General features: G+C 40.1%; 1 protein-coding gene and 1 long non-coding RNA gene across 4 annotated transcripts in view; one reads left to right on the forward strand and one right to left on the reverse strand.

Moving 5' to 3' along the window:
• Positions 1-532: 532 nt before the first annotated feature.
• Positions 533-8,740, forward strand: LOC144588477 (uncharacterized). The gene is made up of 2 exons (XR_013544060.1): positions 533-2,199; positions 7,510-8,740. It is a non-coding gene; the product is annotated as an uncharacterized LOC144588477 (long non-coding RNA).
• A 10,675-nt stretch (positions 8,741-19,415) lies between these two features.
• The window catches only part of TMTC4 (transmembrane O-mannosyltransferase targeting cadherins 4), a 50,304-nt gene continuing 42,097 nt past the window's right edge, over positions 19,416-27,622 (reverse strand). For all 3 annotated transcript variants that reach the window (XM_078391409.1, XM_072994647.2, XM_078391410.1), the window contains 2 exons: positions 21,798-21,867; positions 19,416-21,265 (listed from right to left, as the gene is read on the reverse strand). In XM_078391409.1, coding sequence (XP_078247535.1) covers positions 21,114-21,265; positions 21,798-21,867 — 222 coding nt within the window. In that variant the 3' untranslated portion in view covers positions 19,416-21,113. The remainder of the gene's footprint in view (positions 21,266-21,797; positions 21,868-27,622) is intronic.

The raw sequence follows: 27,622 nt of genomic DNA on the forward strand, positions 1-27,622 counted from the left end.
AATGTCCTCTGGTGGCAGTGAAAAAGAGTGAAAATAAGTTGTGTCAGAAGATGAACCTGTGTATGTGGGAAAACAAACAGGGGACACCGGGGGTTCACAACAAAAGTGGTGGCAGAACGGCGGGATTCGAAACAAATGAATTCCAGTGAGCCTAATTAAAGAGAAATCTTCTGAGTCTGAGGGACCTGTTAGTCGAAGCTGTGGAGAAGGAGTAGGGAACCCTAGAGCTCTTTGTGAACAACTTGGAAGGGACTCCAGATCACAGACTTTAGGAACGACTAAGGCAGGGAAAAGACTCTGAAGAGAAGTCTGGGTTTAAAAGTTTACCTCATTCTTAGAAAGGAAGGACCTAGGGGCTAACTTTAGATCCCAAAGCTCTGAGAAAAGGGAGCACTGAGGGGACCTAGTGGAAGCCAGGGTCAAAAGAAATAGCTGAGGTGACTGTATATAACTGAGGCTTAAAAAGAGAAGTATTTCTAAAACAGCTGGGTGTCTGGAGGCAAAAGAAAGAAACAGTGTCTCAGACACAGGAACAGGGAGGCTAGGTGCCTAAAGGAATAAAGTACGGACCCTCGACTTACAGATGGCTCAACTTACATATTTTTCGAGTTATAGACTTCTCTGGCCGCAAAATTTAGTTTTGACTTACAGCCAGAGAATCAACCTACAGACTGGGGGGGAAAAAAAACAAAATGGAACAAAAACGTCCGGTTATGGATTAATTGGTTTTCAATGCATTGTAGGTCAATGGAGCCTCGACCTACAGACTTTTCGACCTGCAGCCACCATTCCAATATGGATTAATTCCATAAATCGAGGGTCCACTGTAGCCAGTCGCAGCTGCCAGCGAAGAGCTACAGTGTCTCAATCTCTCTAACTCAGAAAAGGAAAAAAAAGTATTTTAAACCAAGGCTTGCCTGGCTGCCTCTGTAAAAACCAGTCAACTTGTCCAAAGAAACACATACAAACATGCCTTCTAAGAGAGGGAAAAAGTTAGCTATGGAGGGATCTGATGTGCAAAGTTTACAAAGAAGAAGAGGAGAGCTCTATTGAGATGAGAGAGCAAGAGGAGGCCTCGGGGAGAAACTGGGTTGACCTCCCAAGAATTTGAAATATGAAGTTTGCAGCAGGAATTTAAATTAAAAGAAACAGAGAAGAGAAAAAGCCAGGGCTTCAGAGATAAGAGAAAAAGCCAGGGCTGAGGCAGAAAAAAAACATCTTGATGTTGTGTGTACCATTGATTGTGTTGCCATTGTAAATGTGGGAACAAAACTGGCATCCAAGTTTTGTACTAGGGTGTATTTCCCATCATTGTATCACTGTTGTGTGACTCATTGTGCATCAATAGTCGCTTGAGATTGAGGTTGCCTATAAGTAAGAAAAGGCCTACCACCAAGTGCTTGGGACAGTGAAGTATCCTCATCAAGGATGGGGTGTAGATCATCTTTAACCATATTGGATGGATACGAGATCCTCAAGTTTGAAGTCTCCTATCTTGTGAATCCAAGCAGATGCAATTGTACCAGAGAGCTTGGCTGTGAATGACAGATTTAGTGGTGTTCAGAATGGAAGCGGGAGACATACAGATAGCTATATAAAAGTGGGTTTTTTTGACACAGCAAAGTGCTAAGATGTCCATGTTGTAACTTCACAATGGTGTCTAGGGCTTCCTCTCCATGGGTTCAGAAGTGTAAAGTGTGTCTGTGCTTTAGGATGAAAATGACCGGGGGGAAAAACCACCAAAAAGCAAAAATTAAAGATTTTTTTCCATTGAGGATGAACCTGCTACCAATGGGGGAAGCAGGGTGTGCTTATTGATTTCATCAGTGCTCTAACAGCAATGCATTGCTGTCTATTTCTGTTCTGTCTACTGACTTTCCTACAAGTATGAGCAAAATCTCAAAATAACTCTCAGTGGCAACCCACAAAGGGAGGAATTGGATTGCTGCTCTTACTCTGGCTGAAGTGTCCTACTTTTCAGTATAGCTCCATTATGGCAGTCCATTGAAGTATTAAAGGGTTAATCTGTTAAGAGGAGAGACACACAGAGCAAACTTTGCCAGAGAAGGTTGATGCTTCTGGAGGCACCAGTCCCTGTTCACACTGTGTGACAGTCAGATTCAACAGGTAAATCCTCATCATTGTTGAGAGAGGCTGTACCCTTGATTTCTGCCTTTCATTCAATTACAGGAGATGCAGGTGTTACATACAGCACTGATGTTACCTGTCTGTCATGGGTTTGGAGGGAAAGTTCCATCCTATGGGGAGTGGAAGGCGGGACATCAGGAGGAGGGGCTGTACTGTATATATATGTGATGCGTGTGTGGAGAAGAGGAGACGCTGAGAGGAGACAAAGCAGCAGCTGGGAAGAAGAAGCTGGTGTGGGAGTCTGTGTGTCAGACAGGGTACTACTGTGTGTCAGAGTACCAACCTGATAGGTTCAGGTGTCTGTATGGTTAGCCAGAACTGATAGGTTCAGGGTCTGTGCTTCAAGTTAAGTGTTCTGTGTGAACCAAACTGTATGCATGTATGAATGAGACTAAGCCACGTTACTAAATCTTATTCACCTGATCATTTTATTTTCCCTGTGTGTGATTTAAATAAACCTTGTTCTTTTATTTGTTTACAAATCCATCCCTGGTCTGTGTGACTTCTTATAGGGAATGGTTGGTGGCAGCTTAGTTAACGTGTGGCAGATCCCAGTAGGTCTGGGTTTGTCACATTGATTGGTGTCCAGCGTGTGGGATACGACTGGTCCAGTTGTCCAGTGGTCCAGCAAAGCCTTGGCAAGTGTGCCCAGAGCAAGGGGGGTCTAGTCAGGGACAATCTGAGAGCACGTAGGTAATCTTCTAGGTGTACCTCACGGGGGGGTGCACTAGTAGAAGAACGTGTAACCTCAGATTGGGGGCTAGATTAGGGAGCTCTGAGGCAGCCTGTTTTGGTGGGAAAAAAGCTGAGGCAAAACTGTGAAATAGCAGTGAGCTAGCTTGTCTGCTGAGAGGCCCAGCAGAGGGGGGTAGACTCTAGCTCGCAACTGTTGCAAGTAGTGCTGAAGGACAGCAGCAATCTATAGGGAAAGCTGGTTCTGAGGCAAAAGAAAAAAAAAGTGGTCGTTTTATTTTGAGGCTTGACTTTTTAAAGCAGCTTGTTCTGAGGGGGGATTATGCCCTTGACTCGAAGCCAAATGGCAGAAATGGGTGAAGTGAAAGACCCCCAGGTTGACCAAGGTTCTGAGGATGAATTTGGCTCAGTGCAAGGTGACAGCACGGGAGAACAGAACCCAGAGCTCAGAAAATTGCTCCTAGCCCAACAGCATGAACTGAGGATGAGGCAATTTGAAGTGGAGGAAAGATTAGAGAGAGAAAGAAGGGAGGAAAGAGAAAGGCAATTTGAAATGGAGCAAAGGGAAAGAGAGAAACAAAGGCAATTTGAATTGGAATTGCAGAGAGAGAAAATGGCGTTTGAATTAAGAAAATTGGAAATGATGAACCAGAACAATAATAACAATAGGGATTCTGAGGGAGGCCAATTGTCTAAAGCTGACCTGAAGAAATTCCCTGTGTACCACAAGGGAGATTGTCCTGAGGTGTTCTTTTCCTTAGTGGAAAGAGCGTTTGTGGACTTCTCAGTGAGGGAAACTGAGAAGATGACCATCATGCGATCTTTAATCAGTGGTAGCCTGGCTGAAGTCTATGCCGAGATGCCTGAGGAACTGATGAAAGATTTTGCAGAGTTTAAAAAACTGGTGTTTGCAAGACATGGGATAAATGCGGAACAGCTGAGGCAAAGATTCAGGTCCCTCACAAAGAAACCAGAGCAGACTTTTACCCAAGTGGGGGCTCAATTGGTGAGGCTGCTAGAGAAATGGCTATCTCAGGAGGGGACAGAGACCTTTCAGCAGCTCAGAGACTTGATAGCGCTGGAACAGTTCTATTCAGTCCTGCATGGGGAACTGAAATTCCAGGTGAGGGAAAGGAAACCGAAATCTGTGGCAGAAGCAGCCGAGGTCGCAGATTTTATTTACCAGATAAGAAAGCCCTTGGGTGAGGAGAAATCTGTAGGAAAACCCAAAGAAACCTACAGCAAGTACTCTCAGGGACCAGGGAAAAACCAGCAAGGGGGAGGGGCCCATGGTGAAGGGAAGCCCTCAGACATGAAACCAAGACCTCAGATTTTGGAGGGAAAACCAAAACAAGATGAGAGAGATTCAAAATACACCAGAAAATGTTATTTCTGTCAGGGAAAGGGCCATCTAATCTCAGAGTGTGAGAAATTAAAGCAGCTAAAAGGAATTGTGCCTCAGGATTCGAGTGGGACCAAGCCAAAAGCTGTGTTCTGTGTCCAGAAAGAGCAAGGCTCAGTGTCACTGAGGGAGCCTGTTGCCATGGCTACTCAATCTGGAACAGCTACATCTGCTGATCAGGCTGAGGAAAATGGTCCTCTTGTAGAGGTCAGGCGCTGCCTGCTGGTGAGAACAGATTCTCAGTTGTTTGAGACAGCAGGGGTGGACGTAGGAATACTTGACCGTCAGTATCGGGGGCTGCGGGACACTTGTTCTCAGGTGACCCTGTGCCATCCAGATATTATTCCTAGGGAGTATGTAATCCCAAATGAGAGCATGAAGGTGGCAGGGATTGAGGGGCAGGTGATTTCACTGCCAGTCGCGGAGGTACCTGTCAACTTTCAAGGCTGGAGGGGAGTTTGGCGGCTAGCGATTTCAGCGACTCTGCCAGCAGCCGTGCTCGTGGGAAATGACCTGGCTGAACATGTGAAACGGGTGCTAGTGATTACACGTTCACAAGCCACCACGGGGACAGTTCAGGGGGGTAATGATGAGCCAGAGACGGAAGCAGAGGGGAGTTCAGAAGCTGTGGTGGAAACCTTAACCACAGACAGCAGATTTGGACAGGAGCAAAAGGCAGACGCCACTCTCCAAAAGTGTTTTGAACAGGTGACTGATGCCCAGCTAACACCTGAAACCCCAGTGAGATTTCTGGAGAAAAAGGGGATTTTGTATAGAGAGACCCTGAGGAATATCTCAAAAGGGGGAGATGGAATCAGAAGTCAGCTGGTGGTACCTGAAAAGTATCGCCCCATGATCTTACAAAGGGGGCACTCTGACATGTTTGCTGCACACTTAGGGGTGAACAAAACACAGCAGAGAATCACACAGAATTTTTACTGGCCTGACATAGGGAAGCAGATCAGGGAGTTCTGTAAACAATGTGATGTGTGTCAAAGGCAGGGGAATAGCCGCGACAGGACCAAAGCAAAGTTGTGCCCTTTGCCTGTGATTGACACTCCGTTCAAATGCATAGGGGTGGATATTGTGGGACCTTTGCCCAAGGCCACAAAGAGGGGGAACAGGTTCATTCTCACCATTGTGGACCATGCCACGAGGTACCCTGGAGCCATACCCTTGACTAACATTGAAACTAACACAGTGGCAGATGCCTTGGTGGGGTATATGTCCAGGATGGGATTTGCCTCAGAAATAATCACAGATTTGGGAGCATCATTTACATCAAAGCTCATGAAACGCTTATGGCAAATCTGTGGAATTAAGCACAAGGAAACCACTGCCTATCATCCTGAAAGTAATGGGTTAACTGAGAAGTTCAATGGGACTCTAATGCGCATGATTAGGGCTTACTTGGCAGAGAATCCAAACAATTGGGACCAGAAGCTGCAATCCCTTTTGTTTGCTTATCGATCAGTGCCACAAGCCAGTACCGGGTTCAGTCCGTTTGAACTTTTATTTGGGAGAAGGGTGAAAGGGCCCCTTGATGTAATCAAACAAAATTGGGAGCAGATCACCCAGGATGATCCACAAGACGTTGTGACAGATAGAGACTCTTTGAGGAAGGACCTAAAGAGAAACCTAGAGCTAGCAGCAGAGACCCTGCAAGCTCAAAAGGTCAGAAAGAAAGCCTGGTGTGTCCAGAGAGCCGGGGAGAGGCACTTTGACCCAGGGGAGGAAGTGCTTTGGCCTAGGCTCTGCAAGGAGAACAAACTGCAGCTGGGTAGCCCAGAAATAAAATACTTGGGTCACATGGTAGGGGGAGGAGTGATAAAACCCCTGGAGGCCAAAATAGAAGCTGTTCGTGATTGGCCTAGACCCAACACCAAGAAAAAAGTCAAATCATTTCTTGGGTTGGTGGGCTACTACAGAAAGTTCATCCCGAGGTTTAGCGAGATTGCGGCTCCGCTGACCGATCTGACGAGGAAGAAGGCTGATGACCGCATCCCGTGGACCAGCGACTGTGAGGCGGCGTTCCAGAGGTTGAAGGAGGCGCTCGTCAACTATCCAGTGCTGCGTGCTCCAGACTTCGACCGGGAGTTCATCATCTACACCGATGCGTCTAACAGCGGGGTAGGAGCAGTTCTTTGCCAGGAGGATGAGAATGGTGACCAGCATCCAGTGTCCTACCTGAGTAGGAAACTTCAAAAAGGTGAGAGACATTTGGCAACCGTGGAGAAGGAGTGTTTGGCCATAGTCTACGCGATCCAGAAGGCCAAGCCTTACATCTGGGGAAGACATTTTGTTCTGTGTACTGACCATTCACCATTGCAATGGTTAAAGACAATGAAAACCCACAATAGCAAACTTATGAGGTGGGCTTTAAACCTACAGGACTATGACTTTGAAGTGAAGGTGGTCAGAGGGTCAGTGAACTGTGTTGCTGACGCCTTGTCAAGAAGACCTGAAGAATGAAGACGGCGAAAGAAACATGGACTATGTATATATATTGATGACAAAAAGTTAAATGTACCTGTTTTTTGAACTTGGTTTGTATGAATAAAGGTAAATTGATGTAATGTATATGGTAAATGTTTAAATGCCTAATTGCTATGGTTAACTTAGAATGTAAGTATAAGTAAGTATGATATGGTATGTATAACTGTTGGTGTGTGTTTTATCCAGGTTGTTTTTTGGGAAAAAGCACCTTAGCTTTCCCCCTACAAAACAACTTATAAAGAGGGGAGGTGTTACATACAGCACTGATGTTACCTGTCTGTCATGGGTTTGGAGGGAAAGTTCCATCCTATGGGGAGTGGAAGGCGGGACATCAGGAGGAGGGGCTGTACTGTATATATATGTGATGCGTGTGTGGAGGAGACGCTGAGAGGAGACAAAGCAGCAGCTGGGAAGAAGAAGCTGGTGTGGGAGTCTGTGTGTCAGACAGGGTACTACTGTGTGTCAGAGTACCAACCTGATAGGTTCAGGTGTCTGTATGGTTAGCCAGAACTGATAGGTTCAGGGTCTGTGCTTCAAGTTAAGTGTTCTGTGTGAACCAAACTGTATGCATGTATGAATGAGACTAAGCCACGTTACTAAATCTTATTCACCTGATCATTTTATTTTCCCTGTGTGTGATTTAAATAAACCTTGTTCTTTTATTTGTTTAAAAATCCATCCCTGGTCTGTGTGACTTCTTATAGGGAATGGTTGGTGGCAGCTTAGTTAACGTGTGGCAGATCCCAGTAGGTCTGGGTTTGTCACAGCAGGTTCTTGATTTCTGCCACTACTTTTCTGCCTAAGCAGCTGTATCTTCAATGGACATATCAAAGACAGAGAGAGCACAAAAATAAGTGAAAATAAACAAAAATGCTATGGTACCTTAAAGACTAACGACTATTAATGTGAGCTTTCATAGATCAAGTCCACTTCCTCAGTTATAAGAGTAATGAATATGTGGGAGAATTAAAAATCCAAACATTTATACACTTTATTCCCTGACAAATTGGCTTTAGTAACAAAAATGCATTGATGGGATTTTACCTGCTGATTTTCTGCTTATCATGCTGTTGTAAAAAAAAATGTTGAGTTACATTATAAAAGATTACTTTCTTGTGATCAAGAAGAAAGTCAGGGTTGCTGTTTGTGCCGGTGTTGAGCCATTCATAAAACCGTTTTTTACTGACTTTGAGTTAGTACTAGATCTTCAACGAATTACTTTCAAGGATCATACTACTCTGCAAATGCTTGCTGACAATGCAAGTATTGAGTACTCAAATGAGTCCTACTGAATTCAATGGGATTTATTTCCACAGCAAGTATTCAAGATTACTGCCTTTACAGTATATTTCATGTCTCCTACCTCTTTCACAAACGAGGCTCAATTAAATAGTTTTGTTTAAAGTAGGGTGCAACTGGCTTTTGGACCCCAAAAACTTCATAGCATGTGGCTGCATATGTGCTTGTGCATATGAATGCATGCACACCCACACATCCCTTTCTCTCTTTCAAACACCCCCTTCTCCACCCCACCACAGTAATGCTTTTCTCAAATTATTTTGCTTGTTTCCATTTCATGTGGTTCATTTACTTGGCACATGCTGAACTTATTTCAATATTATATGCTTCATTTCCCCAATTTTCATATTTCAAGAACTCTTAATTGGTAGAATATGGGTGGAGGACTCAGCCTTTCCAGATATTATTATGCTACAACTCCCATTATGACTTGTATCCAGTCAGTATACTTAGTGGTTAGGGACTGCAGTCTAGTAACATCTGATGGGTCAGAGACTCTATTCATATGTCAGAATTAAGGACTTTAGCCTTCTCCCTGATATAATAGAGTTTTTTTTTTAGTTTAGAGGGTTTTTTTTCATTTTTGTGGAAGAACTTCATCATATGGAGAAGAGCCATGACAGAAGTTCATTGCTTCATAGTCAGCTTGCAATAATCTAGGTTGTTGAAAAATTAGTTGCCCATAAAAATCAAAATGTGTTCTTGTTGTAATGAGGGAAAAGATACAATCCAACTGTCCTTCCTTACAAGTAGCAAAGCAATGGGAAGAAGGGGTTTTGATGTATCAAGAAGCAACATGCAGGGAAAAACTGAATATATTCGTCAAAGGCTTTCATGGCTGGGATCCGATGGTGGTTGTAGGTTTTTCGGGCTGTTTGGCTGTGTTCTTAAGGTTTTTCTTCCTAACGTTTCGCCAGTCTCTGTGGCCGGCATCTTCGGACAGGAGTCAGAACTCTGTCTGTGCTCTGGTGTAGTTTGTGGGAAGGAAGAAAAACCTTAAGAACACAGCCAAACAGCCCGAAAAACCTACAACAACCAAAAATTGAATACCTCTACAGGGCTGAACAGCAAAACTACCAGGGCTTTTTAGAAAGAGGCATTTCCCCCATCTTCTTCTGTCCATGAAAATTATCATTGTACTTACTGGAGCACAGTACTTGAACCAATGAATTTTGAAAGGTCCTCTTTTTCATTTTATAAAATCCACAATAGCCAAAATGCATTATGATGCTTTATTACAAATGTGTATTTTTCAAATTACAAAAGAAACTGGAATGCATTTATTAAAATTCACTAGCAAGAACTACTCAGCCTTATCGTCAGTTACAAGCTTTATTTTCAAAGTCTTCTTTCTTTATTACCCAAACATACACAGTTCAATAGACCCTAAATAAATTTATATTACATAGACTGACCTACACTGAACTCATCAACAAACTAGCTACAAATATTTCAATGGCTGAAATCCTGTTGCTCAGTGTGAGAATTCACAAGTATAGTATGTCCGTAAAATCAACACAATTTATAAAGGAGTTGGCTCACTAAATCCCCGTAGATTCAATGGGCCTACTCTAGTTGTGACTTACTATATTAAACAAGAAGATTTCAGCCAATATGCTTTAAAACAATTCAGTTCTCATGTACAACACACACTTGTACTTGATTTTAAAAGTATGTTTGCAACATCTGAGAAACTGACATTTTCTCACATGAGATATATTTGCCTTCTATACAATCAAATTTTTGGTTAAACAGGCACAGAAGTCAAGTTTGAAAGATAAGCCTGAAGGAACTTTTGAGGAGGTTCCGGAAACTCAGCTACAAACTTTCCCTTGACTTGGTGAGTTTCTCCTTGCTAATTACAAGCAATAATACTCACCGCGAAAACAACAAAACAACATAACAAGCATAATGGCGACAAAACGTGAAGTTAAGGAACTGTCGGAGTTGATAACTAATATGGAGAAAAATATTAGACAAGACCTAAAAACGCTTCAATCTAAGTTTGGGCAATTAGTGGAAGAGGTTAAAACAGCAAGGTCAGCTGCAGATAGTGCTGTGAAAAAAAGTGAAAACAACGAGAAAGAAATACAGCAATTAAAAAAAAGGCTGGCCATATTATCAGATCGCCAAAGGCGAAAGAATTTAAGACTTTCAGGAGTAACAGAAGACATTGCTGCAGGAGACCTTGGGAAGACTGTAATTGCTTTTTTTCAGGAATATGGCATAAATATAACAGATGAGGACATTGAACGCACTCACCGATCTCTGAAACCGAAACCAAAGCCTGGAGCCAGGCCTAGAGACATTATAATAGCTTTTTCAAGAGAGAAAACGCAGAACTATGTTTGGAACAAACTCAGGAAAATTAAAGACTTACAACTTCAGGGACAGAAGATATTTCCTCGCCCTGACTTATCACCAGAAACCATGAATGAAAGAAGACTTATGAAACCCTTTGCACAGAAGTTGCATGAGAATGGTGTTTTATTTTCCTGGGGTTATCCAGCCAATATTTTAATTTTTAAAGATGGAAAACTCTTGAAAGCTAGCAACCCAGCAGAGGCGGAGAAGTTACTATACAGACTTAACATACAACGTACTACTCAGCAGGCCGAAGAAGAGAAGGAGGGAGGAGAAGAAGAAGAAGAAGAAGAAGAAGATTGAGGGAATTTATATGTGACTGTAAATATGAATAAGCTTCCTTCAGGAATGTAAAATTTATACCACGTGAAAATAGTTCTTTTGTTTTTGGTTAGTGTTGGTTGAAAAGAATGAAATTTTTTTGGGGGGGGGAGTATGTGGGTAGACAGATCTCCACGTATAGAGACGAAAATGGGGGGATATAGTATCCTTACCCAACTCCTTGGGAAGGGGTTATTTTTGGGCTATGGGGGAGGGAAAGACCATCAAAAAATAGTAAATAATAGGGGCACACCAGGGGGAGTTGAGATAGACAAAAAATGGGGAGGATAATTAAAGTACTCTCCTTAAATGTGAATGGTTTGGCCTCAGATCTGAAACGTTATAGATTAAATAAGATGATAAAGGATCAAGGGGTTGATATTCTGTGTTTGCAGGAAACGCATAAGAGTAAGAGAGACGTAAGACCTTTGATGAAGTCTTCTGACTGGAGTTTGCAGATAGAGTCAAGGGGAACAAACAAAGCAAGGGGTGTGGCTATTCTCTTGCACTCTAGAATGAATATAGATGTTTTGGAACAATGTAAAGATAGAGATGGAAGATTTATTTTTGTGAAATTCAGGATGAATGGAAAGAAGTATACTTTGGCATGTATTTATGCACCTAACAAAGGACAAACCCTATTTTTGAACCGAACCTTTCAAAGATTGCAGTCATTTTATGAAGGAGACTTGTTAATTGCAGGGGATTTGAATAATGATATTAGGGAAAATAAGAAATTAAACTTAAAAAAATGGAAACTTAAAGAGGTATTTAGTCTCCTGCAGGACGAAAAGCATCCTACCTTTTACTCAAAAAGGTATAAAAAGTTTTCCTGTATTGATCATATTTTAGTGAAAGAAACTAACGATATGGAAGTTAATAGTGTGGAAACAGGAGCTATATGGATTTCAGATCACGCACCATTACTTGTTGAGATTGGTTTGGAGGAGGAACAGAAAGTTAGAAGGTGGAGGTTTAACTCTAGGATATTTTTGCAACAAAAGGATAGAGAGGATTTAATAAGAGGGATACAAAAATATTTTAAAGAAAATAAAGGATCTGCGGAGGAAGATATAATTTGGGATGCTGCAAAGGCAGTAATCAGGGGAATATGTATTTCTAAAGAAATTCATTTTAGAAGAAAGGTGAATTTTAAAAGGGAACAAAAATTAAAGGAGATAGTTGAATTACAAAGAAGATTACAGGTGAAGTTTGAAAGACAAATACAGGAACAGTTGAATAGGGTGAAAGAGGAGCTGCAAGAGTTAGATAATTTGTTTTTGTGGAAAAAAGATTTATTGGTGAGGAATGAGTATCAGAGAATAAATATAAACTCGATGAAAAGATTGGCAAACTATTTGAAGAAAAGAAAGGAAAAACAAAAGATAGGGTGTATGAAAAATGAAACGGGAAGTAAGGTGTTTAAAGACAAACAAATAAGGGAGATCTTTGAAGATTTTTATAGTAAGTTATTTAAAGTAAATGAAGAGAAACAATTTGAAGAAGCTATTGTGAACAAAATTAAGAAACAAGATTTAGCAATTTTAAATGAAGAAATCACACAACAAGAAATCTTGACAGTTATTAAAAATTTAAAAAGTAGGAAATCACCAGGCTTAGATGGTTTTACATCAGAATTTTATAAAATGGTGGGGCCTTTAATAGTTCCAGAAATGCAGAGTTTGTTTAACAAGATAATGAAGGGAGGGAGAGCCCCTGAATCATGGAGGAAAACAGAAATTATGATAATCTTGAAACAATCGAGAGACCCGACGGACCCCAACTCTTATAGGCCTATTAGTTTAACAAACCAGGATTATAAAATTTTTGCAAAAATTTTAGCAAATAGATTAGAGAAAACACTCCCAAGATTAATAGGAGAGGATCAATATGGTTTTGTTAAAGGGAGATATATTGGACACCCTATAAGGAATGTGATTAATACTCTACATCACGGAAACAGCGAAGGAAGATTTGCCCTTTTAAAATTAGATGTATATAAGGCATTTGACACTCTAAGTCATGGGTATTTATTTCAAGTACTAAGTAAATTTGGATTTGACGGTCCCTTTCTGATAGCATTAAAAGAAATTTATAGAGAAGGGAAGGCAATGATTAAAGTTAATGATAATTATACAAAAGAAATTTTGCTCCAGAGAGGAGTGAAGCAGGGATGTCCCTTATCCCCAATGCTGTTTGTGTTATCTATGGAACCCTTAGCCGAAAAAATTAGAAGTAGTAGTAAAATAAGAGGATATACAGTAGGGAAAGAGGTAATTAAATTAAATCTGTATGCGGATGATATAATATTGGTGTTACAAAATCCTCTTGATGCAATAAGAGAACTACTGATAATTTTAGAAGAGTTTAAAGAATATTCAGGTTTAGGAGTAAATATTTCGAAATCAGAAATAATGTTTAAAAGGATAGATTTAAAGGAACAAAAAGAAATAGCAAAGCTGACAGGTATGAAATTAGGAATTAGGAGATTAAAGTATTTAGGTATAACAATAACAAAAAGTATTAAAAATTTGATGGGAACTAATTATAAAATAACTTGGAGAAGGATACAGGAAAAACTAAACGAATGGGATAATAGATATATAAGTATTTTAGGGAATATAAGGGCAATAAAAATGTTTATAATACCAAAGATGTTATATCTATTTCAGGTACTCCCGGAGTACATCACAAAAAAACAATTAGCTGTATGGGATCAAGAATTAAAAAATTGGGTTTTTGGGAAGAAGAAAGCTAGAATAGTAAAGAGGGTAATATATTCACCACAGGAAGATTTAGGGTGGGGTCTCCCACATTTGGAAAGCTATTACGAAGCTTTTCAAATAAAAATGCTACTGGAATTAGATGGGAAAAGTGTGGAGAAATGGGTAAGATGGGAGGATATAATAAATAAAGGAGTAGGTAAATTTGGAATATTTACACAGAAGGTTAAAAACGACATTAAAAATACAATAGGCCCAAGACAGACAGCACTAACAATATGGGGGGAAAGGCAACTTAATTGGATGCCAAGTCTTTCCAAATGGACCCCACTAGAATCTCTAGGTGAGGATTTGAAAATTGAGAAAACTTTTTGGAAGAAACTAAAAGAAACTGGCTATTATAGAGTGAAGGATTTATATAACCCTCAGGGGACACAGATTCCGGCACAAAATGTAGTAGGACAAGTTGGAAGACAATACTGGTTACAGACTATGGCTTTATATAATATTTTGAAACAGAGAAGGTATTCTGGAATACTAAATAAAGAGGATACCCCACTAGAAAAACTATATAATAATAAAGAGGATAATAAGAAGGGTATTGCAAGGAAGTTGTACAACTTGATAAATACAGATAAAGATTATATGATTGGGACAATACAAACGAAGTGGGAAAGAGAAATGACATTGTCAGCATACGAAATAGATGGGTTAATGGAAGGCATATTGGAAATCAAAATGGATAAATTTAGAGAATTGGAGATGAAATTAATATTGAAATGGTATAGGACACCCCCTCAGTTGTCTTATATGATAAAAGGTTTGAATTCAAGTTGCTGGCATTGTAAGAGGAGTAAGGGATATTATGCACATCTTTGGTGCGAATGCCCTAAGGTTATTGAATTTTGGCAGCTGATTTTAGAAAAGGTGAACGCCGTGTGTAATATTAAATTGCAGCTGACTGGGAAAATCTTGTTTATGGGAGTTCTGGGGAATAATAAAGTAAAAAAACCTAAACAGAATTTATTTAAAGCTATGATTATAGCAGCACATGCAGTAATAGCTTATGGGTGGAAGGATGCATCAAAATGGACTTTGGAAAGATGGAATTGGTATTTATATGAATGGATTCAATCAGACATACTGTCGATTTTGACACAGGATAAGGTATGGGAAGAAAAAACATTAGAGATAAGAAAGAAATGGTCGGGATATGTAAGATGGGTAAGAGAAGGGGGGGCCAATAATGTTATATTGGTTAAACTCCAAAAGGTGTGCTCATGGTTGCAGATTTAAAATTAAATGGTCTTTTTTTTTTTTTTGGGGGGGGTGGGATAAGGGGGTAGAAATAAATAGGAAAATGATGACTATGTAAAGATAAGAGAAATGGTTATGTATGGATATGTTAATTAAAAAATTAAAAATAATAAATAAAAAAAAAAAAAGAAGTCAAGTTTTTCAGAAATAAAAATAGCATTTACTCGCTAAGGAGGCCAATTTTCAGAAGTGCTTCTAGCACCTAAATGGCTAACATCCTTGCAGTGTTAAGTTCAGTGGCTCTTAAACTGAGGTGCAAATTTGCTAAGGCTACAATCCTGTATTTAGCCATGGGATCAAGTGCGATGACATGAAAATAAGTTGAGCTGAACTGTGCTGCATAGGAGCAGACTGTGTTCCAATAAATCAGTGGTTCCCAACCTTAGGTAACTCGGGGTGTTCTTGGACTACAGCTTCCAGAAACCCCAGCCAGCACAGCTGGTAGTGAAAACTTCCAGGAACTGCAGTCAGAAAACCTCTAGGTTATCCAAGGTTGGGAACCACTGCAATAGATGCATAAGGACATTTACCTTATGGATTATGTATCCAATCAGTTGGGTTGGTTTTGATATGATTTTGAAAGTTACCCAATTTAAAAAATGATTCATACATAAAAATCATATACAATCTGTAAGGAGTCTAAAAACAGTTGAGACATTGTTTCAATTAAATACTTATTTTAGTTTTAAAAAGAGAAAAACAATGTGATTTACAGCCTGGTTCTACTTCATTCAGTGGTAGATTGCAGGTTTTGTACAAATGCCTTAGTATTTAGGGAATCCAGACATCTGTTCTAATTAATAAAGCTGTTTATTAAATGGTTTCCAAATCATCATGTTGGTTTATTTATTTGCCAATAATCATATCCAAATCCTTCATCTGAATACCTGTTGCCATTTGAAATGGCTCTAAATGCTGCTTTAAGCAACTTGGTAATTAAACGTGGCATGTTTTATGAAAACAAATACAACCAAGCATTATTTTTTCCTAAGGAATAAAAGCTATATATGGTAAAAACAGATTTTGAGCACAAAACTGGCAGGAAAGAGAAATGATTATGTGTCCTCATCTTAGCCCTCCTCCCAATCATACCCTCAGTTTGCTTTACGATGAAAATGATATCTAATTTTGCCCTCATACTGCAATGACTAGGACATCATAAAAATAGGGTGAGCAGAGTTAATGTGCTAGTCTCCCATGTGAATCTGACATTTGACCAACCAAGTCATAAAATGAGCTGTGACACAAGCTATAGGGTTAAGATGAGGGTGTACCAACTACTGTATTACTCTGGCTTACCATCACAGGGAAAGTAAATCAAAAAGTCTCCAAAGACTTTTTGTTGACAGGGAGGAGTGTAATTGCACTGAAGACATTAGAGATGGGCACTTACAGCAGTTTGGCACGGTTCAGCGGATCAAGCCCACAGGTGTTGTGTGGGCACCCCAGATTCTGCATACTGCTTCTCCCATGGGCACACACTCAGAGGAGGCAGGGCAGGGAAGCCCGTGTTGTTGCTTCTGAAGGGGCCCCTGCAGGAAAGAGGTGGGGTATGAAACTGGGTGCCCGCACAACACCTGTGGGCCCAATCCGTCAAACTGTGCTGAACAGTGGTAAGTGCTCATCTCCAGTAGGCATACAAAAGATTGCTTACTACTCAGTTTACATACTTTTTAAACTGCTGTTTTAAAAAATAGGTTACAGCTAACATACCAACCAAAATTAAAAAAAAACAACAACAGAAACCCAGGCATACAGCCACGGCAAACCTTTCCACGCATAACAAGAGGCACATATGTTTCTGTCTGGAAATCAGTACTTTAGCAAGAATCATATGTGTATTCTTAGAGGGCGGATACATCAATCTAGCATCCTGAAATTTCAGCACATAGCACTCTTTTCGCTGTTGCAGTTTCTGACTGGCAGATGTGCATGTGCCTACTAAATTGGAATACCTACAGTACGTTCAGTATGCCATATAAGCCCCAAAAGCTGTATTATCTTGGCGAGCACTGCCTAGCTCCTCTCCTCTCCACTGTTTCCTCTCTGTGGAGAACAATGTATTTAAAATGAAAGGCTCTCTGCACAAAATAAACCTCGGTTTTCCAGGGCCATGGCTCACATGTAGAACCTACACATGAACAGAACCCTTCTGCTTTTTAGATACATTACTATTCACATGGAGAAAAATGACAGTTTGGGGGTAGGAGATAGGTGCTCCTCTCTAAGCATATTGCCAAGAATCAAGTAAGTAACAAATGAATAATGCTCAGATTGGATCAGAAAGAGTTAAATTTAGAGCAACCCCATTGAAATTAACAGCAAATGAGTCATAACAAGCCCTGCTGATTTCAGTGGGTCTACTCTATGACTTAACCTGGACCTAACCCAGCACCCATAATCAGGAACAGGACACCCAAAATTATCAGGAAGCTCCTAACTCTCAAAGAAAAGGAGAATGGAAAATATCATTTAGATGCTGGGGTAAATGATGTGGATGGAAATTCCTTTGCCATAGCACCTGCTTCTGAAGTGTTTATATATATTTATATACTGGCCAGAATCTTATTAGTTATGCCTATCAGCATAACCCCATTGGTATAAATATCAGCTATGAATTGCCACGAGTCAGGAAGTTAGCGCGGGCATATCAACTGCATGACTCGGCAACATCAAAGGCCTACACTGACTTCTTAACTTGCAGCTGAATTTTATGCTAGTAGAGTTAAATTGGATTCTGGTCAACATTTTAAAATGGAAAACCATTAAAGAAGAAGCCAGTATCCTCTTGATGAAACATAGAACAGAAGGGCAATTGTGCAAGCAGTTCTCCTACAGTACACTGCCCTTTGTATGTTTGGTAATGTATTGATGGCCAAACAGGTCATGTGGCCAGTCAAATGACAGATTACACAAAGGGCAGCCCACAATGTTGGGAGTGGGGCATAGCTTGTGTGACTGTCCTTGTGTCCAAGGAATTATCAAAAGGACTCTGTCTTTGCTTATCAGTTTGACAATGAATCATTTTCAAAAGTAGGACCACATCACATACCAGCTTAAAAAAAGATGCACACATGTTGTGTGAAACAAAACAACTACATCTATAAAAGTGTCAGAATAGGTTGCAGCTCCAGGTTGTGTTTGTTAGTGACTTCAAATAATACTACTGCTTGTCTACAAACATGTGCTTTACTGAATAAACTACAACTAAGGATCAAACTGATGACTTGCTAGCTTAAAACCGCAGTGAGGAGATGCACAGATTAAATGTTTCAAAAGTATTTTTGGAATATTGAAAAATAAAATGTGGCAATCATGTTGGTATTTACCTAAGGTTTGCATAACTTGCTGGAGCTAATTGAAAAACTGCACCTTGGTTGCATGGCAGGGGGTGTGACTAGGCACATGACTGGAATGTGCTCTGACACCCTTTCGATTTGCGGAAGCAACTTATACAAACCTCATGTGAACCCAATAGGATTTCCAGGATACTTTAAAAAAGTTCCTTTTCCTCAGTTTAAAGCAATGCTAAATTATAAAGCTTTGCATTATAGTTTCATGCTTAAGATACAATATTGATTCACCAGGTTAATGCACAACAAATAGTGCAGGCCAACAGGGGATAAATCTCACATTTAAACTAGAGAAATAAAAGTAATGAGCAAGACAATTAATTACATCAGATATCAACAACATTCAAGATGCAACTAATATGAAAATCTTTACTAGAAACAGTATCTTCAAAATTCAGGATACTTTATAGCTGAATTCCTCATATGAGAAAATTACCTGTTAACTAATGGACATTAGAAAAATTTGTTGAACTGAATACTTTACAACCAGTAGAAATTAATTCTATTTATAGTTTTTACACTTTTTTTGATTTATTCATTTATATACACAGTATGATGCATTTATTAAAGAAAGAACAAAGCATCCTACTTTACAACAGCACAGTGTTCAGGGGGATGATGTACTGCGAATAAGAAACTTCAGCACATCCCATTTCAACATGCACAATGCCTCCGAAGGTCTGAAACCCAATCTCTACAGCTCAAGACCAGACTGGGGCTACACAAATCTAGCACTGAACAAACCAGTATGACTTTGACAGCACCAATCATCTATTTGAGAGTAGAGTAGGGCTAAATCTATAACAGGATGGCCTTGCCAGTTGTACCAATCAGGTATGTATATTGTATACAGTGGTGCCCCGCATAGCGAGGTTAATCCGTTCCGGATTAACCCTCGCTATGCGGAATCGTCGTTAAACAGGTAGGGAAAAGGTATTGAAACGCATTAAACTTAGTTTAATGCGTTCCAATACCTTGCTTACTTACCCGTTCAGCGAGGATTCCCCTTGCCGGCAGCCATTTTCGCGCCCTCGCTAAGTGAGGGCAGGGCGTGAAAACGGCTGCCGGCAGCCATTTCCGGGCTTCCGGCGGCCATTTTGGAGCCGCCGAACAGCTGTTCGGCGGCTCCAAAATGGCCGCCGCAATACCCAATCTTCGCAATGCGGTTTTCCCCATTGCGAAGATCGGGTATGTTTCCGTATAGCGATCCCGAAAAAGGGATCGCTATACGGAAACATCGCTATACGGTGCACTCGCTAAGCGAGGCACCACTGTATTTTTATCAAATAAGTATATCGATTTTTCATTTATCAGACAGCTGCTCTTAATGGGAAAAAAAGATCTGTGATACAGCAACATTTACCTCAAGCTATCTAAAAGTACAAAAATAAAAAAAGCACAAATGGGCAGCAATGAAAATTGCAACACGGAAGAATGGACCCTATTGTGTAAAACCTATCTCTTTCTTCAGGAAGTGGTCTTTATGTGGCTTAATCCAGCTAGAAAAGAAACAAACCCATGCCTAGGAGTTATTTATATTGTACAGTCAAGATTTCAGAGGTGTATTATCTCAAAGTTTTGCGTAAGGCATCATTCTGAGGCAGACTCTGCCAGCATTTATAAAACTTATTTTTTGGACTACAACTTGCAGAATCTTTCAAACAGGCAATTGGTTAGGATGGCTGAGGGGTGCTGAGAATTGCAATCCAAAAAGTAACTTTTCCAAGCTGTTTCTGTAAAACTGGCTATTGTAGCTCAATGTGGTCCAATTAAGACATCAAATTTGATTTTCTCTATTCACTTACATCCTTCACTATGTTCTACATGAAGGTTTAGGTAGTTTGGATAGCCCAGTGGTTTAGGTTTCTGGCTGTGGAGTCAGAGGTTGGGAGTTAATTCGACGATCCATAGGGTCTCTTTCAGCTCTGCAGTTCGATGAGGATGATGATTTTAAGAGCATCTAAGCAAAGCTTTTGTTTCTTTAAAGAACTGTTGAGCTCAACAAGAGATCCGAGTCCTATCATTCCCGAGAAGAATTAAGAACCCTGGTGCACCATGTGAATTTAAACTGCTAACATCCCAGAGGAAGCAGCTGCCAACAAAACAGCAGACAAAAACCCGACAAACAGTCACACTGACTTAAAATGTAATAACCATTGCCCAGTTGAGATGCTACGAGACTCCAGGCATATTTCCAGGCATGAGAGGTTTTCTAATTTAAACTACTTTGACATCAAGCCCTCCTTCATAACCAATTAAGCTGCATAGCAACAGCTAAAGGTTGACTTTGAACCTATAAATGATTTGAATTCAAAGGTTTCTCTTGATAAAGTAACTGAATTGATTCCACTCTCACCATATACATATACTAACTGTGTATTCAATGGACAGAACAAGAAAACCTCTCAGAAAAAGCAATACCCTCTACATTGTTAAGACAAACATTGTCTTCACCTGGATGTAAAAAGTAACATTTGTTGTTCAATATGATGTCATTATATCAGGTCCAAATTTCATACCAAAACTGCATTGGAATTCCATTGACTAAGTATACACAAAAGTAAAATATTACCATTCATTTTCTTTCCTGATTTGCTGTATCATGTTATGGTTATATTTTCCACAGAAAATGCATATAATTATATAATATATAATTTGAATGTGTCCTACTGTTCAATTTAGTGTGGCCTCTATTAGTGCAAATGCTCTGGGTATCAGATCTTCAACGTATTTAAAAATTAGTTCAAATATTTAGAAGAAGAAACAAAAATCCTTTAATTCCCTATATGAGCAGTTTGAAAATAAGGCTGATTGTTGTTGTTTTTTAATTGCTTTCTGATGTCAGTCCCCAAGAAAGATCCCAATGTCCACCTCTGGTACTATAATTATTGTACTGTATTGTTTTTAAATGAGAGTGTGACTGAATGCTATGCTCTGATGATGGCCACATTACCAATAAATGCTATCTGCTATGCATTCAAAGCCTGAGAAGAAAGCTCAGACGTCACCCCTTTTTTGCAGTTGGTCCAGTTTCCTTTTTAAAAGACTATAGTTCTCCCTGGTCCCAGCTGCTGTGGGGTCAAGCTTCAGAGAGACTTCATAGTGTTTCTTGGCTAAGTCAAGATTTCCCCAGCGATGGTACAGCACAGCTGAAACAGCAAAAAGGAGCTTTTGTTAGCAGCGTTGCTGAAGAACAGACAATCTTGCCAATTACTTAGAAAACATTAAAACATTTGGTTGGCTGTCGGCATGGTGGCAGCCTACTCCGGTGCCAGCTGGAGGGGACACGTTTAAGAGCTGAGTGGGCCAAGAAATGACAAGAGCGGATTGTGCTGGAGCCATAAATTGGTGTTTTTATCTGGAGAGCTCATGGCGGTTTGCAAGCACGGCACAAAAGAGCCAATTTGCCACCACTGACATGCCACTACCTCTGGGCTACAGCGCGCAGCCTGGTTGGTCCGCCATACAATGCCATAGGCTCAGCATTCTTGGAAACCCATTCCCAGAACGCCATTCTCTTGTTGGCAATTTGTTTAGCAAGCAGGCAGAATAGACATCGAGCCCCCAAAAGAAGGCCTTAAAACAGTAGTCTTTAAAGACAATGAACATGAAAAGAAGTACAAGCAATGTGTCTGATTTTTTTTTTAAAGTTTGCAGTAGGGGAGCTGTAAAATGTCTTACCCAAATTACCATGGTAACTGGCTGCCGTTGGATTGGCTTTAATTGCCTTGTGGAACAAAGCTTCAGATTCCTGAATAATTCAGAAAGAGAGATCAACAGGACAAGCTATTTTTGTAGTACAGACAATGTCAAGTACAAGCAAACACTACCAATTACCTCATGCTCTATGGTCGATTAATGTGATTATGTCACCATATTTTTTTCATGTGCATTCACACTTCTGCTTTTCTTTAATGGATATACATACAATATAATTCACAGCCTGATCCAGCTGTTGTCTGGGAGTTGCCGTCAATTAAAGAGTAATTACTTCAGTGCCAGTAAGAACACAAAAACACTTGTGGACAGCATTGTAAACGGGATGCTCACACATATTGCCACTTGAAATCAGCATATTTGCATTAAAGTGCGGTTTATACCTCTCCCCCCCCCAATGAAAAAATCAAGGAGGTAAGCTATCTTTAGCACAAGTGGTTTGATAGATACTTTTGTTTGGGGAACCAACACCTTTCCTTTCTGCACAGGCTGTCAGTTTGGCAGGAAGATTTCTAAACTGTTTTTCTAACTGATTATTGTTGTCTTTCTTAAGTTTTCATTTTCGTTTATTGATTAAAATAAAACTCCTTAACTGGAAGAACTGAGTATGCCTTGGATATGAGATATTTTTACACTTCATTTTTATTGTTACTTCTGCAGAACTCATACATCCTTCTTGTTAACATTTTAACATATTTAATTAAGTCTGCCTAATTACCGCTTAAAGAAAACTGACATCAAATAGAAAAAGAGGCCAGTAACAAAAAATTCAAAGGATCCCTTGCAGCTGATGTTGACATAATTAAATGGTTATTTAATGTCATTTTATATGTCTATTTGTAATTATCAGGGTAAATGCTGAAATAGTATCAGACTCTAATCTTGTCTGATGAATTTTTTTTCTTTATCAATTGATTTCACTTCATATATGGCATTGAAATATTTGGAACACTGCCATTCATTTTAATTTGGTTTCTAAATTGTCATAAAATATATTCTTTGTTATTTTTCCTCCACCACCCCAAAGCTTATCAAAATATCCTTACTGAGGAATCTGTTTAGCTTGAAATGAAAATTATAAATGTAGTCTCTACTGACTTTTCACTGCAAGGTGTACTCTCAGAAGATCTGAGCCCATCTAGACCAAATCCAAATGTTCACTCAAATAAAATAAAAAAAACAACAACAGAGGGACAATGACTTCATATTTGATGGTAATAAAGCTTGCAAAATTCCTTTCTTTTAAGTCAGTCCTACGGAGGAATTCGGGTAATGTGTGTTCTCTCTGCAAAGCAAAACAGGATTGCTATGACTTAAGCAAAATAACATGATATATAAAGCAACCTAAGAACAATTCCAAAAGAACCTCTCCAAAAATATAACATGAGATGTCCTCTATTGACAAGTGGCAGCTTCCATGGACTATGACACCTAATTTTACTTTCAAGCTGCTAAACTCAAGTGTAAAGTCATTCAGAGAAGAAATCTGGAGTTGCTACAATAGAATGAAAAACTCAATTGTGAAAAGTGTCCCCAACTGACCTCAAGAGTTGTTTCGTAGCCATGTTGCTATAATAATTATCATTGCTCTGCCTGCGCAAATAATGTGTTGCACTACATTTTATTAATACAAGGTGCTGCCCTTATCAGTTGTCCAGAAAAATACAGTGAAGCACTTAATAGTTCCCTCTGCTGACCAATTCTGATCTTGTACCTCACAAATATTTATAGAGGACAAAACAAAAACAAAAAAACCCTTCATTTGCTACTTCAGAACAGTATGAAATCAGCATAAAAAGTTGAAAAACTCCAAACACAGTGTCCTCAAAATGCCCTTTAGAAGTGGGGTTTGAATAACTACTTGTTGTACCTAAAATGTAACTTTATAGCTATCAGTTACATTGCCTGTTACCTCAAAGTCATGAATTGCATGGTGACTACATTATGTGTCACTAGTTACACGTTGGTCCCCAAGCAGAATGGTAGCTATTAGAGATGGGGACGAAGCGCCAAAATGGCGCTTCATCTCAGTTCATGAGTCATCAAACTTGATGACCCGCAAATTGCCCCTCAGTGACTCCATGAACAACAAGGCTTTCGTATGTAGACTGCGATATGGGCAGAGAGGTCTAAAGTAGGTGTGTCTAAAATATGTCTTTTCATCCCAGCCACAAAATCAGTCATCTATAAACCTCCAAGGAAGGTTTTTTACTCTTCATAAAATTTGGGGGGATTTTTATGCCATAGAAAGAAACTTTATTATTATGCATCACATGAAGATCTGCTGCGACAGCATTTTTAAAAGTGAATAACTTTCCCACCTAATTTGTCTCTTCTGTTAGGGTTATCCAGTGTCGTGCAGTGGACAGAGTGACAGACCAGGACTTAGGAGACCTGGGTTTGAATCCTGGCTCAGCCATGGAAACTCATGGGGAGTAGGGATGGACTGGTAGAACTTCTTAAATATCTCACTTACCTTAAAAGTCCTGTTAGGCTAGAAGTCTATTCCAACTTGATAGCACACAACAACAACCACAACCCTTTCCTTCTACTATGTCACTTCAAAGTAGGAAAGCAATGTAAAACATACACGACTCAGAAGCCCTTTTTTACTCTTAGGTTTTTAATGTTATTTTTATACAAAAGCTCTCTATAAAACCCAACTGCCACTATTAAGAGACGGGGAATCATATAACTAGAAAATTGCTGGCTTAAAACATATTCATTTTATATTCCACTTTTCTCCAAATTTAGAGACCCAATGCAGCTTACAAAACGATTTGAAAAACAAATACAGCAATAAGGTATAATACGAAAATGCAGCTAAGCGTACAACACAGTTAAGAGTGTTGCATGTTTTAACAGTGTTGTATGTTTAGTTGCATTTACTATGTTGAAAGACTCTGAAGCATTTAAAATTGCACCAGAGAGAGAGAGAGAGACACAGAGAGATAGAGAGAGAGAGAGAAAAGTATGAAAAAGTATCTTAAAATCTCCTTTCTCTGCTGCCTGTTCAGCTGCCAATGGCCTGCCTGAGCAGAAAGATCTTTGGCTGCTGCCAGGAGGATAGCATGGAGAGAGCCTCCCCTGGAGAGGAGTTCCACAGTCTTTATTTATCATTTGTCAGATGCCCGTGACCTTCTCTTGCACAGAGCAATACCTTCCTTTAATAACTCTTTTCCTCTTGCCAAGTCTAGACCATAAGTGTGTAAGGACTTGCAATGAGGATTCTTTCTTTGTTTCTTTCTTTGTTTCTTTCTTTCTTTTTTTGGCTGTTAAACGCAGTCTTGTTTCAAGGTTAGTCTTTCAACGTCATATGATTGTGACATTCCTACCAACACTGATTGGGGTTGAAATTAACATCTTAAATTACCGTACTTCAATCCCAGGAGTCAATTAGACTACTACAAAAGCTACCACATTTCCTCTTTCCTAGTATCCTGTTGAAAAAACAGAGGGTTCCCTCTGTGCAGAAACCTCAGATTCCTCAGAAATTCTCTGCCTATTGAGCGGAACATTTCTCTTCTGTAGCTCCATATGTTCTTTTATGTTTTTTCTGCTTCTCTTTTTATTATCAATGGAATTATTATCCTGAGTTCAGGGAATCAAGGATAATAATTTATCCTTGATTCCCTGAAATCCACCTATGTGTTTATCCAGAAATCCACCTATGTGCTCAGCTATCTGGCAACACCACTGACATTATGAGGATTAGCTCTGCTGGAAAGATCCAGAACTGAGAAACTGAGATTCCTAGGCTAGTCACGAGTTCTATCCTCCACAAACACTTCCACAAGCATGCTTTCTCCTTCTGAGAGGGGATGTTCATGACCCAGAGCACCGGTGATGGTGACAGCCCACTCCAACATCAGAGTGACCTCCTCCAGGTCCAGACCATGACCCATTACAATAATTAAAAAGTTATAAAGAATGTCGACAGCAGTTTAGAGACCTGGCAGATGTGGAAAGTGTATTTCCAACATGTGATCTCTGTTCAAATGAGCTATCTCCCCAACACCCTTGACACCACGCACATTCTATCAAAGTGTGACAACTGTGTCTGTTCTCTGCAGCTACATCTACATTGTGGGATTCTGTGCCCCAGGAGACTAGCGTGAGACACTCTTTACAAATATTGTGCTGCATGGTAAAGTACTTCTTGTTCAGGCTTTTCCTTAAAAAAAAACAGACTGGTACATTTTATACATATTTGGTTTGTCTGCTGCTTTATCTGCTTTTATTGTTGCCCTTCCTCCTTTGGAATTGTATGGCCTGCTGTCAATAAGGGACTGGGAGGGGGGCCGACAAACTGAAATTGAATCAGATAAGATGGAGATTGTATTGTTGGGAGGATCATTGGACTGGTTAGAAGGGTATTTACCTGGCCTCATTTGGGTTACACTCCCCGTGAAGGATAAGGTTTGCAGCCTGGGGGTACTCTTGGACCCATCTCTCTCAATGGAGGCACATATATTTGCTGTGGCCAAGAGTGCCTTTTATTAGCTTGACTGCCCAGCTATGCCCCTACCAGGATAAGAAATAACTAACAACAGTGGTTCCTATGTTGGTAATCACTGGACTACTGTAATGCTCTTTACATATGGCTGCCCTTGAACTCAGTATGGAAACTTCAGCAGGTCCCAAATGCAGCAGCCATATTGGATTACGGGTACCAGCAGATATGAACACGTATCTCCAGTCTTGACACACCTTCATGTTGGCTCCCTGTTAAGTTTCCATGCTCAATTTAAGGTACTGGTCATGACCTATAAAGTCCGTATCAGTTCAGGACTTCAATATCTGACAGAGCACCTCTCCCACAAAATCGCTACCCATCTCAAACACTCCTGGCAGTCTATGATGTGAAGAAATGTAACATTTATGGAGGGCAAAAAAGTTGAAACAAGGAAATGAGCTTTCTTAATCATGATCTAATATTTCAGGACGGGCACCTTCCCCCTTTGTTTTTAGGAAGCTAATTAAGACTGAATTAAATAAAGATGCCTTCTACCAACTGCAAATATTCTCCTGAGATTTGCAAATGGGTTTAAATTTCTGTATTTTTAATTGAAAGGTAGTTTTCAGCTAGCAACAGAATTTATTGCATTATATTTTTGTATTATTACTGTATTTTTCTATTTATAAGACGACCCAATGTATAAGACGACCCCCCCTTTTCTAACCCCAAATTAGAAAATTTGATCCCTGCTTTCCCCTTCCTTTTGCTAAGGCATGGAGCTTAGCAAAAGGAAGGGAAAAGCAGGGATCAAAGGGCTCCCTCTGACCGCCGCTTTTCCTTGCCTTTTCTGAAGCCATGGGGCTTAGCAAAAGGGAAGGGAAGGCTCCCTTCAGGTAAAGGCTGCAAGATTGCAGCCCTTTGATCCTGAAGCCCTAAGCAGGGCTTAGGAAGTGGGTAACACAGCCATGAAAGGGCTGCACGATCGCAGCCTTTTGATCCTGAAGCAACCATGAAAGGGCTGCTTTGATGGCTGCTTTACCCAAAGAGAGCCTTCCCTTCCTTTTTGCTAAGCCCCGTGGCTTCGCAAAAAGCAGGGAAAGTGGCTGCCTTCCATGTATAAAATGATCCTCAATTTTCGTCTAATTACCGTATTTTTCGCTCCATAAGACGCACTTCCCCCCCCCAAATAGAGGGGGAGAAAGTATGTGCATCTTATGGAATAAATTCAGTAAAAAAAGGGTTGAGCCACCACCACCCAGAAGCCTCCCACTGCCATGCTAGGAGGCCTCTGAACTAGCACCAGAGACTGCTTGCTGTTTGGACCTCACCG

The sequence above is a fragment of the Pogona vitticeps genome, chromosome 3 (assembly GCF_051106095.1).
Source record: "Pogona vitticeps strain Pit_001003342236 chromosome 3, PviZW2.1, whole genome shotgun sequence".
NCBI lineage: Eukaryota > Metazoa > Chordata > Lepidosauria > Squamata > Agamidae > Pogona > Pogona vitticeps.